Genomic DNA, 12,935 nt, shown 5'->3' with positions numbered 1-12,935 from the left:
CCAGAGTAGCCCTAACCAGGACAGCTTGTTCAAATCCAAGCGGAACGGTCAGAAACGCCGAGCTGCAATTTCCACTACAGACACATGAGCAGCATCTCTGGTGGCCGAGCTGGGCACCCGTAAGCAGCCAAGAAGCAGAGGCCGCTCCATGGAAAACTTGCTTGCATGCTTTTCCGGAGAGACAGCTGTCTCCAAGCAGCTACCATCTCTGAAGCACTGACACATCAGCTCTCAGAGAATGCCTGGGCCAGCCAAGTGCCTGTCTTGGCTACTCCCAGGCTGCTGTGTGGGGATCTAGCTAGCAAACCTCTGCGTGCTTTCAGCCGGGCCCTGTCTTGGGGTCCCTAGGCCCACTTTTGAGGTGCTGATCCTCAGTTGAGCATCCCCCCTCCGGAGACCTCACAGTCCTTGGCTGGCACTGACCCCTCCGGGTTTTCCACAACACGCCCCCTCCCAAAGCTCCACCCAATGGTATGAGGCTTCTGGTTTACAGCCAGGGCCACCCATGGATGCGAGGGAGGGAGGGAGGATAAAGGGGGCAGCTGCCCCAGGGGCCGGCGATTTAAAAGTCCTTTAAACTTCTGCCCCGGGCGGTGGGCATCTCTGAAGGGCTGGCTGGGCTGTCCTGTGGCGGAGAGGAGGTAGGCATGGCCCTGGTGCTGTTGAAAGTTTTACAGACTGCAGCAACTGCCTGCCGGCTGCTGAATGACCGTGTAACCTTGGAGGGGCTAGAAGTCTCTGGCCTTCTCCAGTGCCTGAAAAGCCCTACTCCCCTAGAAAAGGAGCTGGAGACCCAGTGTTTCCGCAAGGATTTCACAGGGTCACCCTCCCCAGGTGCAAGTCCCAAAAGGAACTAAAGAAATGAATTAAATAACTTCATAAAATCTTACGATGAAGAAACAACGAATCATCTCATTTTTACAGTATCACGTGGGTAGTTTCTGACCCACAGACATTGTCTTCCTGGCGGCAACAACAAACAAAAAAATAAAGGGAAAATAAAAAAATGAAGGTTGAGCAGTTCAGCCCACGGAAAACGCAGGGAGAAGAACCGGAGAGGTCCTCAAAGCTCAGGGTTAGTTCATCCAAGTCTCCGTGAGCATCTTTGGTCACCAAAGCGGCACCATATGTGGAGTCTGAAACATCTCCCCTCGCTTGCTTGTAGGAATCCTCACCTGGAACCCAGGCAGCCTCCGCTGTGGATCACAGCTAGACAGCCAGCTCACTGGGTGGGCATACTCAGGATTGGGGGCCGAATTTGGCCCCCTAAGCATTTTCTCCAGCTGATTAGCTGACTGTGCAAAGCTCCCCTGCACCGCCCCTTGCTCTGTCCTTCAGTTTGAGCTACTCCCTGCATTCTCCTGCTAGCTGTGCAGGGAAGGGGGGTGGAGGGGACAGGGCAGAGCTGAAGTCAGGGTGTTCTCCTGCCCCTGTACCCTAATTCTGCAGAGCAGGGATCTTAGACAGAGACCAGCCAGGGCACTCTGGCCCCACGCCCGAGGAGACCCCTGCCACTCCACGCTGCTGCCTCTATATCAGAAACAGCAGTGGGGGGTGCCAAGCTGGAGCTGGTCTGCGAGGGAAGCCAGTTTAAAAACCAGCTCCCCTGGCGGACCAGCTGCCTGTCATCCCGTGGTGGCAGCAGCCCCTGTCCAGGGAGGCCTGGTGTGAGCTAGAACTGAGCCTGGCTGCTTGCTTGCCTAGCTCCTAATGCTTTTTAAATGCAGAGCCACAGCAGGAGTCAGTCCCGGGACTGAGCCAGGCTGTGAGCCTGCCTCCTAAAACATTTACTGGCAGGGGGTGGGGGGAGAATGCGCACGGTCTGTAGCGTTAACCAATACACGTTTGCTTATCCGTACATTGACCACACTAATATATCCCTACATCAAAGGACAGATTTCCCTTAGACACATGGGGGTGACTTCTCTGAACTTAGCCAGCACACACATGCTCTGTGTCACTGTCACACATACACACTGCCACACACGCTCTGTGTCACTGTCGCACATACACACTGCCACACACGCTCTCGGTGTCACTGTCGCACATACACACTGCCACACACGCTCTGTGTCACTGTCGCACATACACACTGCCACACACGCTTTGTGTCACTGTTGCACATACACACTGCCACACACGCTCTCTGTCACTGTCGCACATACACACTGCCACACACGCTCTGTGTCACTGTCGCACATACACACTGCCACACACGCTCTCGGTGTCACTGTCGCACATACACACTGCCACACGCGCTCTGTGTCACTGTCGCACATACACACTGCCACACACGCTCTGTGTCACTGTCACACATACACACTGCCACACACGCTCTCGGTGTCACTGTCGCACATACACACTGCCACACACGCTCTCGGTGTCACTGTCGCACATACACACTGCTACACACACGCTTTGTGTCACTGTCGCACATACACACTGCCACACACACGCTTTGTGTCACTGTCGCACATACACACTGCCACACACGCTTTGTGTCACTGTTGCACATACACACTGCCACACACGCTCTCGGTGTCACTGTCGCACATACACACTGCCACACACGCTTTGTGTCACTGTCGCACATACACACTGCCACACACGCTTTGTGTCACTGTCGCACATACACACTGCCACACACTCAATCTGTGCCAAAGCCTGACTCACACTCAAACAGGGTGGCCAGGTGTCTGGTATGGACCTGGACAGTCCAGTGTTTGCCCCTCCTGTCCGGTAAAAAAATCAGAAAATCCCAGACCCCAAATACCGGACCCCTGACCCCAAATACCAGACCCCAGACCCCTGACCCCAAATACCAGACCCCTGACCCCTGACCCCAAATACCAGACCCCTGACCCCAAATACCTGACCCCAAATACCTGACCCCTGACCCCAAATACCTGACCCCTGACCCCGGACCCCATACCCCAAATACCAGACCCCTGACCCCTGACCCCGGCCGGGTGCAAGTCCCGGGGCTGGTTTTTGTTCTTTGCTCAACAACTCTGCCCCCCCCTCCCCACGGGGGTTTCGTTCCGGGGGGGGCGGTTTTTGTGGTTCCACGGTCCGGCCCCCTGCGCCCAGCGTCCCCCGCAGCCCCAGCCGGACCGCGCCGCCCCCCCCCCCCCCGCTCAGACACCAGCGCGCAGGCGCACCAATGGCTCCGCCCACAGCCCCCGGCCTGGCCCCGCCCTCCTGGCACAGGGAACTACAACTCCCGACAGGCCTTGCGGCGCGGGGCGGACGGGGAACTGCGCTTCCCATGATGCACCGGCGCGGCGCGGGGACACGTGGCTGCGGGCGAGCGGCCGGGCATGGCGGCGGGGGGCGAGCGGCGCGGCGGCCTGGAGCCCGGCCCGGACCCGGCCCTGCCCCTGCTCCCGCTGCTGCTCGCGCTGCTGCTCGTAGCGCTGAGCCTGCGTGAGTCGCCGCTGGGCCCCGGGACCCCCCCGGCCCCCCCGGGACCCAACCGCCCCCCCCGGCCTGCCCCCCCCGGAACCCCCCGGCCCCCCGGCCTGCCCCCCCCCCGGCCTGCCCCCCCCGGGACCCCCCCGCCCCCCCCGGCCTGTCCCCCCCCGCCCGGGACCCCCCGGCCTGCCCCCCCCGGGACCCCCCGCCCCCCCCCCGGCCTGCCCCCCCGGGACCGCCCGGGACCCCCCGGCCTGCCCCCCCCGGGCCCCCCCCCCCCCCGGCCTGGTCCCCCCCCCCGGCCTGCCCCGCCCCCCCCGGGACCCAACCGGCCCCCCCGGCCTGCCCCGCCCCCCAACCAGCCCCGCCCCCCAACCAGCCCCCCCCCGGGACCCAACCGCCTGCCCTGCACCCCGGGACCCAACCGGCCCCCCCGGGACTTCCCGGCCTGACTCCCCAGGACCCAACTGTCCCCCTGATCCCGGCCTGCCCCCCAGAACCGCAACCTGCCCCCCTGGGCACCCTGGACTGCCCCACGGGACCCCAGCCTACCCCCCGGACCTGACCCCCTGGGATCCCGCCCTTCCTCCTCCCGGACTCCAACCTGCCCCTGGCACTATAGCCCCCCCCCCCCCCATGCTAGGCTGCCCCTGCCGCTGTCTGACATGGAGTTTGGGTGCAGGAGGGAGCTCGGGGCCAAGTGCGGGCGCTACAGGGAGGCTCTTACCGTGGGTGGCTTGGGCCCTGGTGGGCCGCCTGCCACAGCCTCGCAGTCTGGTCATCGTGGCTCTGTTGCCGTGGACTTTCCCAGTGTGGTCCATGAGATTTCAGTAGGGATGTGAGCGGTTAACTGGTAACTCTCGCCCTTACCGGTTCCAGTTAACCAGTGTGGGCGGGTTTGATCCATTACATGGAATTTGACATCCCTAGTTTTCAGGGAGATGTGGCTACATGGCAATGCAGAAAAGTTAGCATGAGCTGTTTTTACTAGAGAGAGTTAGGAAACAAGGGTGGGACCTGCACAATTGAATCAAGTGGTGTTTCACGTGGACTCAGTGGATTGTTCCTCTGGAATAGGCCGTACCACACGGGGTTAGTACAGAACTCCAAGCCAGCTGACCTGCGCCGGTGCCTCCAGAACACCCTCAGCAGGGTTAGGTGAAAGGGATAAGACCTCAGAGCCGTGTCGAAAGCCTAGACTAATGCTTCCGCTGATGCAGCATTGCAGGGCCAGGGTTGGTTTGTACAGATTCACACTTGGCCCTGTGCTGTGTCTTGAACTCCCCTCTCTCCACAGTGCTTTGGAAATTCATCCAGGGCAGGAAGAGCAGCCGGAGGGGGGTGCTTCTGATAGGCCTTTGCGACTCAGGGAAAACGCTGCTGTTTGTCCGCGTAAGTACGGTCCGGGGGGGTTGGCATTGCCACTGCTGAGCTGGGGGCTGAGGCTCTTCTCAGGCCGGTTTAAACGGTTCTGTGGCACGTTTGCGGAAGGGGAGCCCTTGCTTGACAGTAAAACTTTCAGGGACAGTAGGTTCTGCTCCATGGCACCGCGGACACGAACACCTTGCAGTGAATAGCTCCGTTTTGCTGGGTGTTAGTGAGTCGGTTACTGGCCACGCCATTGATTAAGGGCAGGTTTTTACGAGGAAGGCCTCTCTAGCTGCAGACCCGCAAGCCTGCCTGCGCACAAGGACTGCACAGAAGACTGAGGGCAGGTTGGGAAGGGGATCTTGGTGCAGTCTTAATCTTAATCTTTCCTCATGTTCCAAAAGCCTCCTCTTTTTGCCCTTTTTTGACTTCTCTCTGTCCAGGAACCTCCTGTCACTTTACCATTTCCTGAACCAGACGGCCCATCCTTTTGCTGAGCTCTTAGATTTCATTAAGTAGAGAAAACATTTTCTCTGACGCTTGGAAATAGAATTGATTTTTCTTCGCCTTGTTTTTATTTTTATAGCTGTTAACGGGCAATTACCGAAACACCCAGACCTCCATAACTGACAGCTCTGCTGTTTACAAAGTCAGTAACGACAAGGTAAGCAGGCACTGGTTTAGATTCTGCGTAAAACTCACCAAGCTTGGTTGTGAATTGGTGGCTGTAGCATGTACAACAAATACACTCTGCTTCTGCATGCGGAAGTGCAGGCCTCCGCACAGTTAGACTGAAGCTGTAAATCTGATTTGGTGTCATCTCCTCCAGCTTTGTCTAAACTGGAACTAGTCTGCCTAAAACGTCACTTGGTTAGTCTGAGCTGGGTAGACTCTCCCTAGAGAGGTTTGGACAATTCCGAGAGGGAAGGGCAGGCGCTGAAGGTTTGTAGGAGGTTTCATTTCTTCCCTGTTTGTCTTTGGCTTTTTTGGCTCCTCTCTTCAAAGTGGCTCAGCCTAGAAAGTACAGATTTGTGAGTAGTTTTTTTGCATTTATTTTAAACGATTAGGCCTTGCTGTAGGTTGCCGCAATGTCAAATGTAATTTTTAAAAGATTTAAATTAAGGAAGCTGTATGCTTAAATAATTGAATTACAAATTAGGGAGTTAATTATTTATCCGTCCTGCAGAATGCTACTTTATGGATGGGTCCTGCAGATTTAAAGACCACAGAGTAATGCGGTGGCAAAAGACCCCCACGCTTTGTATGGGGCTGTTGTAGAAACTGCCAGCCTGCCTGTCCAATAAGTGGCAGATCCTGGGCCTGGCTGCTGCAGGACTTGTGCGCAGTCCTTGCTCTGTAGATTGGCCATGGCTGGCAGCATGGCTTGATTACCCTGCCCGGCGTGCCTGCGCGGGTCTGTGGGTTAAATATTGGTGGGTCTGTTACTGCTTCTGGTTCCTGTCCAGGGCTCCAGCGTGACGCTGATTGACCTCCCAGGGCATGAGAGCTTGAGGCTTCAGTTCTTGGAGAAGTTCAAAGCTGCGGCCAGGTGAGTGGCCAAAAGACCGGGCACGGGGTGTGGATGCTTCAGTCTGCGAAAGGAAAGAAGCCAAATTCCGACGTGCAGGCTGGGCTGGGGAGCGAGGAGGGAGGGAACTGAGCACGTCTGGAGCACCAGACAAGTGTAACGAGTCCAAAAAGGAACGTGCAGCCTCGTCCGTTTCCTTCGCCGTTCCGCGCCGGGCCTGCTCGGCTGTGCCCGCTGGGGGCAGGCTGGCACTGCGGCGTGTATTTCTGGGGGCAATCGAAGGAGGCTTCTGCTCACCTCTGTCTGCACGTGGCAGGGGTTGCTTCATGTGATGAGCAAGCAAGGCGGGGGGGGGGGGGGCTATCCAGCACGCTGAACAGGGGGTCAGAAACTTGCCTAGGGCACTGAATCGGCCAGGTGCTTGTGCAGAGCCTTGCCTTTCCTGCAGCCCCTCCTCCCCACAGTGGGCGCTGTTCAGCCTTGCACAGCTTACTGTGCGCCCCGTTGTGCAGGCGGGACCTGGCAGAATTGCATTTGGTTCAGCAGATTCCAGACATCTGCGGAAGGGGGCAGCTTTGAGTTCGGGGACTCGCCCCGGGGGGCAGCTCCTGGCTGGGTTTTGGACATCAGCTTTCTGACAGCACCAGCAAAGTCGAACCACAGAGATTGGGGGGGAGGGCACTGCTGAGCTCTGGGGGGCTCTCCGCACCCCAGCCTGGCGCACTCTGCTCCTTGGGGCGCCTCGTGCGTTTTACAGCGGATCGTGCCGGTGAGGTCAGGCCAGGAGCCCTGCTGAAAGCTGTTCTCGCCCTGGCGCTCAGTCCCAGTGGGAGACGTGCTGGTAATTGTCACCCTGACCGGTGCTGCCGGCACAGAAATGTGCTGCTGGTGCCCCGCAGCCAGCCTGCAGGCCCTGCCCCCCGGCAGCTGCTGGGGAGCGTCCGTAGTGACCCTGGCCAGAGCTCTGTGCGGAGGCTTGGCCCCTGCTAGCACCACGCATGACCGTCCCTCCAGAGAGGAGGTCTCGGCCGCAGGGCGCTAGCGTGTGGGCTCCCTGTTCCGCAGAGCGATCGTGTTCGTCGTGGACAGCGTGGCGTTCCAGCGGGAGGTGAAGGACGTGGCGGAGTTCCTGTACCAGGTCCTGACGGACTGCACCCTGCTGAGAAACGCGCCGCCACTGCTGATCGCCTGCAACAAGCAAGGTACTGGCCTCTAATTGGGGAGCGACGGCCACGTGTGGCCAGAGTGCGGATCTGGCTTCCTGAGCCTGCAAGCCCCGTGAGAATAGGGATGTTAACCGGTCAGCCTGCCCTTGCCAGTCAAGTCTGCTGGGGGCCCGGCATCCCATGGCTGCGGCGTGGCAGGGCTGGGCAGCGAGGCCAAAGCTGCCACGTACTCGCTGCAGCGCTGTCGTTTAACCGGTTCCCAGTTTTAACGTCCCTGCTGGGAGCTGCAGCGTCGCCTCGGGAACGAGGCCCTTGGAGCGCTAGTGACGCGGCAGAGAGCTGTCTCCACCTGGCAGGCGCCCGCGGCCCCTCCGGCAGGGAGATCTAGCGTGGGAACTGCGCAGGGCGCCTGGGCGTGGTCCGTTTCCTGTGACATTCGAACGAGCTTCCGGCGTGAATCTCCCGAGGCAGCTACAGCCCCCCGAAGGGGCTTTGCTGTGGCTCTAGCTCCGGCCTGTCTTAGTCCGCCTGTGGCCCTGGCGGGAGCTCAGGGTGCTACCCTTCCAGCCTTGGGGCTTGCGCCAAGCGCTCAGCCCCACGGAGCCGCTGCCCCGCAGCGCCGGAAGATAATGCTGCTGTTGCAGGTGCAGTTTTTTACACGGCTTTTTCCCCCCTAGATGTCACAATGGCGAAGTCAGCGAAGCTGATTCAGCAGCAGCTGGAGAAAGAGCTGTAAGTGTGGGCGGCGTTCGTTGGGCGTCTCCGTTCCGCCGCCGGGATCCCCCCTCGGACCCTCTCTTGTGCGTGCACGGCCCTTGCACGGTGCAGACCGGAGCAATACCTGAGCTAGGAGAACGGGGGCGCTGGCCGGTGACTTCCGGAGGGGTGCGCCGCTGCAGGGAGTGGGGTGCGCGCAGGTTCCTGAGCGCACGGCCGGAGCTCTGCGGGGTTCCAGCGAGCTCCGAGCACGTCGGGGAGGACGGAAATGCAGCTGCTCCTGGCTGTAAATCCAGACCTGCTCTTCCCGCGTTCGAGGGGCAGAGGGAAGCTCTGTGCGCGCGGCTGCTGAGGGTTAAATCAGCCGCTCCGATGGCTTGGCCGGGGCAGGCGGGGGGCCCCTGGTTTCCAGCGGAGCCTGGGCGGTACGGTCAGTCCAGGCCCCGGGAGTCGGGTTCGGGTCTGGGTTTGCACTGAGAGCCCGGCAGGAGGCTGCAGGACCAGCTGACTGACCGCCCCCTCCCCACCACACCCCTTTCCGCTCACGGTGCGTTCACACGCTCCAAGGCTGGAAGGGGCCATGGATCCTCGTGTCTGAGCCAGGCCAGGGGAGTGCCTCCGGACCATTCCTCCCACCCCTCCGGTCTGGGGCTGGGATGCTCAGGCCGCAGGACACAGAGCGGGAGCGTGCGGTCCCGGGAGGGGAGGGAGAGCTGGGTGAGGGCTGGAGCGCCCCTCCTCCCTTAGTCGGTTAACCGGTGACACCGCTTCTCCGGGCAGAGGGGATTTTCCATCCCCGGGAGGGTAACAGTCGCTTTCTGGCCGCCCGCAGGGGAAGGGCCCTCACCAGACCATGCTGCGCCCCCCCGGACAGGGGGGAGTTCCAGGAACCGGGGGCGCTGCAAATCGAAACGTCACCCAGAATCCCCGCGGGGGCAGCCTCCGGCTCACTAGCCTGAGTTCACTTCCCGTCTCTCACTGGCCTTGGAGGGGTCGTGCGACGTGACAGTCGTGCGAGGGAATCAGCCCTCTTCTCTCCTCCTCCCTCGTGGCAGGTGTCACGAGCTCCTCCACGAAATCTCCCTGCTGCTTCGGGGGGACCTGACAGCTAGGGACTGGCCAGAGCCCAGCGCTTCGTTGCACAGCTCTTCCCGGAGAGCTCTTGGCCCTGCCAGCCTGGGCAGGAGCGTAGCCAGTAGCCGCCTTGTCGGGCTTTCGGGGCCCGGGGAGGCTGCACGAGCAGCAGAGCAGCTTGGTGCTCGGCACACGCTGCCCCTGCCGCGGGCGAGCCGGGGGCTTCCTTCTTCCCGGGGCTCGGGGCCGAGTGCCTGGCCGCAGGGCCGGAGAGGAAGGCTTGTCGGCGCGCTCACGGGGGTCTCTGCTCTCTCCCCTGCGCAACAGCAACACGCTGCGAGTGACCCGCTCGGCCGCGCCCAGCATCTTGGACGGCTCGGCCTCGGGGGGCACCGCTCCGCTGGGGAAGAAGGGCAAGGAGTTCGGCTTCTCGCAGCTGCCCATGCCCGTGGAGCTGGCGGAGTGCAGCGCCCGGGGCAAGGCGGAGGACGGCAGTGCTGATCTCGAGGACGTGGAGAAGTGGCTGGCCAGGGTGGCCTGAGAGCGGGGGCGGGAGCAGCCGAGGGGCGAACGGGCGATGGACACGGGGCGTCTGGCGCCGCTGGGTAACCGGGCTGTGGAAAGCGCTCCCCGTGCGGGGCGGGGGTTCATCCACCTGTGAACAGCTGCAGGGTGCGCGGGGCGCAGGCAGCCGCCACGTGGGGTTGTGTGGCTGGCAGGGCGATCTCAGGATCGGACGCTGCAGCTGCTCCTGCTTTGCTTGGCGCCTCGGCCCTGCTCGCAGCCGGAGCCCTTCCCCGCCCTGTCCTCGCTGGGACGCGGCCACCGTCACCGCGCCAGCTCTGCGGCGCCACTGGCCGACTGCGCAGGCTGCCTGGAGAGCCCTGCCTGCTCCAGAACGGCCCGCGCCTTCCTGGGGCCGTGGCCCGCCTGGTACTCCCTGGCCTGCCTGCCCTTGCAGAACGGCCCCCGCCAGATCCCACGGGCCACGTTTTCAGCCGTGCGTTGCTGGGGCTGGACTCCTGTGTAGATGGGGCTGCTGAGCCGGTTGGCTCCAGTCCGGGCACTGGGCCGCTTGGTTTCTGCGGGGGGCGCTCATGCGTGCGGGCACGTGGCTTCTCAGCCCCAGTGCCCTGGTTTGTAATGTGCCCCTCCCGCCTGGAGCAGTATCTGGAGCAGCAGTGCTCCCCGTGGCCTGAGTGACCCCGCTCAGCGCTGCAGCCTGCTTTGGGGGCGCCTCTCTGTGCGGATGTGCCCCGGGTTCTGCGTGGCTGGTTCCTGAGGCTCCCCGTGGGCCTGGGCTCCCCCGCCTGTCCACGGAGGGGGAGCAGCCATTCCGAGCCAGGTGTTCCTGCGGCAGGTACTTGCTGACCAAGGGGAAAGCAGTGCGAGTTTCCCAGCTCGTGTCGGGCGTGTTCCCGGTAGCGCGGGGCTGGCTCGGGTGGGCCCTCGCTGTGCGTTAGCGCGTTGTCCTGTCGCAGCCTGCTGTGAGCTCGCCCTCGGGTCTGGGACGTGCCGTCGCTGGCCTGGGGAGCGCCCGCAAGCAAGCGTGCAGGGGAAGGGCCGTGTGCACGTGGCGAACTGTCGGCGGCAGTGCTGGCCAAGGAGCCGCTGCGCCCTCTTGCTGGCCTTTCCGGTGGGTTTCTCTGTTCCCAGCGGGCCTGTCCTGCCGTGCCCCGGCCCGGCCCCCGTGCTGTACCCGCTCAGCAGTGCTGTTGCTGGGTTTCTTGGGGAGGGGCTTGGGGCTACCTGCAGCCCAGCAGCTCGCTCGGTCGAGACCTTGCCCCTCACAGCTAGGCCTGGCACACGTGCTTCCCTCGCCCGCTCTTGCGTGGGTCCCTTGTGGCCGTGCCGCGCACGCGGCCCCTCAGCCTGGCTTGTGCCAAAGGGCACGGCCTGCGTCCACATGCGCTCCGCTGCGTTGAGGGGAATACAGGCCTTCCGGCTCCGCTTTGGGGGACTCCTTCCGGGGCTGCTCGGGTGTAGCCCAGGCTGCAGACGGAGGGATGCCCAGGGACTCACTAGCCAAGCGCTTTTGCTCGCCTCAGTTTCAGGTGTTGCTGCAGCCCCGGCTTGCCTGTCGCGCTCTGAATCGGGTCGGCCCGGGCGCACTCTGATCTGCTGCTGGGCCCGCGATGCTGCAGCAAGGAATAAAGAGCTTGTGCGCTGTGACCCTTTGCTACCGGGACCTCTCTTGGCTGGAGGCAGCTGAGCCCCAGCGCCCAGGACCAAGGGCCTAGGAGCCTGCGCTTGCCGTGAAATTATTCTCGTTACGTGTGTTACTGAAATAAAGAAGTTTGGCTAAACGTTGTGTCTCCTGAGTGTCTGATGTAAGTAATTTGCACTGCTGGCCGGTGGGGGGCGCAAGTGGATCTGGACCACCGGGAGCGGGGGGGTGGCGGGCAGGGAAGGGTGGAATGAAAACCACCTGGCACCGTTAGAAGGTGGGGGAAGGGCTTGCTGGGTGGGCAATACTAACCCCCCCCCCCCAGTTCTCCCTGTGGGCCCTGTGCCCAATGAGAACACCGGGCGGGCATGGCAGAAATCGCCCCCCCACGGCACCTACTGCCGCGAGGCGTCGGGGAGCAGGACCAAGAGCCGGGGCCCGCCAAGAGGCCCCCAGCTTGTGCGTGTTGAGGGCCGCGCACGTCGGCGCGTCTGGCTGGCGGGCTCGCAGGCCTGGCTGGTGACCTGGCTGCCTGTGTCAGCAGAGGGGCGGACCTGCCCGTGTGCGTGGACTGGCTGCTGCGCGGGAGGGACCAGACCGAGATCGGCGCGTGGCTCAGCTGTGCTGTGCCAGCCCCTCGGTGCACTTGGATTAACGGAGCCATTTCCAACGTTTTGGGCCAGAGGCTCTGGGCTCCCCCTGCCCCCCACTTTCTAGGGTGCTGAGGACCCCCAGGAAGCCGGTTGGGAACCTCTGCTGGCAACTAGCGGTTGGAACAGCCTTGGGCAGGGGGACCCAAATGGCTCCTTGGCCCCCGTTCGCTGGGCCAGAGCCCCTGGGGCCTGCTTTGGCCTGGCGGCTCTGCGGGAGTTTGGTTCACGCGCACGGCCCCTGCTTTGCATCCTGCCTGTGTCCGGCCTGTGAAACCCCCGGGCGCCTTTCTCGCAGCCTGGCCTGGAGCCCAGCTGAGCAGGGGTTCAGGGTCCCAGGCCAAACCCCAGCAGTGTTGGGTAGGGGCTCGGCGGGCGAGGGTGTAACCCCCTCGGCTCCCAGCCTGTGCAGAACGGCGCCATCCGCACAGAGCCAGAGGCTGCTTGCTGTGTGAGGTGTGAGCCACGGGTACCCCAGCCCCTCCGTGCTCATCGGTCGCTTGGTGACCGGGCGCGGCCAGGGCAGGGGCAGTGTTTGAGTTCCTGCCTTAGTGAAAACCGCACAGTTATTGGCAGAAAGGAGAGAGGGGCTAAAGCCACGTTGTCTCCAGCGTTGGGGGGCAAGTTTCAACCTGCCTTAAGCCTGGGGCGACCGGCTGACTCCCTAGTTTGTCCGTGGCCGCACCTGGCTGAGCAAGACTGCGAAAGCCCCGGTCCCTGCATAGAACCTGCAGGCAGGGAGGGCATTGGGGGGGCAGCCTCCCCTGGCTCTGGCCAGCTCAGCCTTGCCACAGCGACACGGGCAAACGGACCCAGAGGGGCCCGTCCCGGCTCCTGGGTGACAAGGCGGG

General features: G+C 62.5%; 1 protein-coding gene across 1 annotated transcript; it reads left to right on the top strand.

Moving 5' to 3' along the window:
* Nucleotides 1–3,266: 3,266 nt before the first annotated feature.
* SRPRB (SRP receptor subunit beta) lies at nt 3,267–11,573 on the top strand. The gene is made up of 7 exons (XM_089780947.1): nt 3,267–3,426; nt 4,712–4,806; nt 5,369–5,446; nt 6,249–6,331; nt 7,376–7,512; nt 8,154–8,208; nt 9,595–11,573. Exons 1-7 carry the CDS (start codon nt 3,321–3,323, stop codon nt 9,806–9,808), a joined length of 768 nt encoding a protein of 255 aa, XP_089637073.1. The 5' UTR covers nt 3,267–3,320; the 3' UTR covers nt 9,809–11,573.
* The last annotated feature ends 1,362 nt before the right edge of the window (nt 11,574–12,935 follow it).

This window comes from Pelodiscus sinensis, chromosome 10, assembly GCF_052426305.1.
Source record: "Pelodiscus sinensis isolate ZL-2025 chromosome 10, ASM5242630v1, whole genome shotgun sequence".
Taxonomy (NCBI): domain Eukaryota; kingdom Metazoa; phylum Chordata; order Testudines; family Trionychidae; genus Pelodiscus; species Pelodiscus sinensis.
The sequence above is the reverse complement of the archived record's forward strand: the minus strand, read 5'-3'. Positions and strand labels throughout refer to the sequence as shown.

What these genes read in the sequence shown, in the direction of transcription:
- SRPRB (XM_089780947.1), top strand. Translation starts at nt 3,321, where the DNA reads ATGGCGGCGGGGGGCGAGCGGCGCGGCGGCCTGGAGCCCGGCCCGGAC. An exon ending in ACAAAGTCAGTAACGACAAG is followed by an intron (nt 5,447 to 6,248) that starts GTAAGCAGGCAC and finishes GTTCCTGTCCAG; the next exon opens with GGCTCCAGCGTGACGCTGAT. An exon ending in AAGTTCAAAGCTGCGGCCAG is followed by an intron (nt 6,332 to 7,375) that starts GTGAGTGGCCAA and finishes CCTGTTCCGCAG; the next exon opens with AGCGATCGTGTTCGTCGTGG.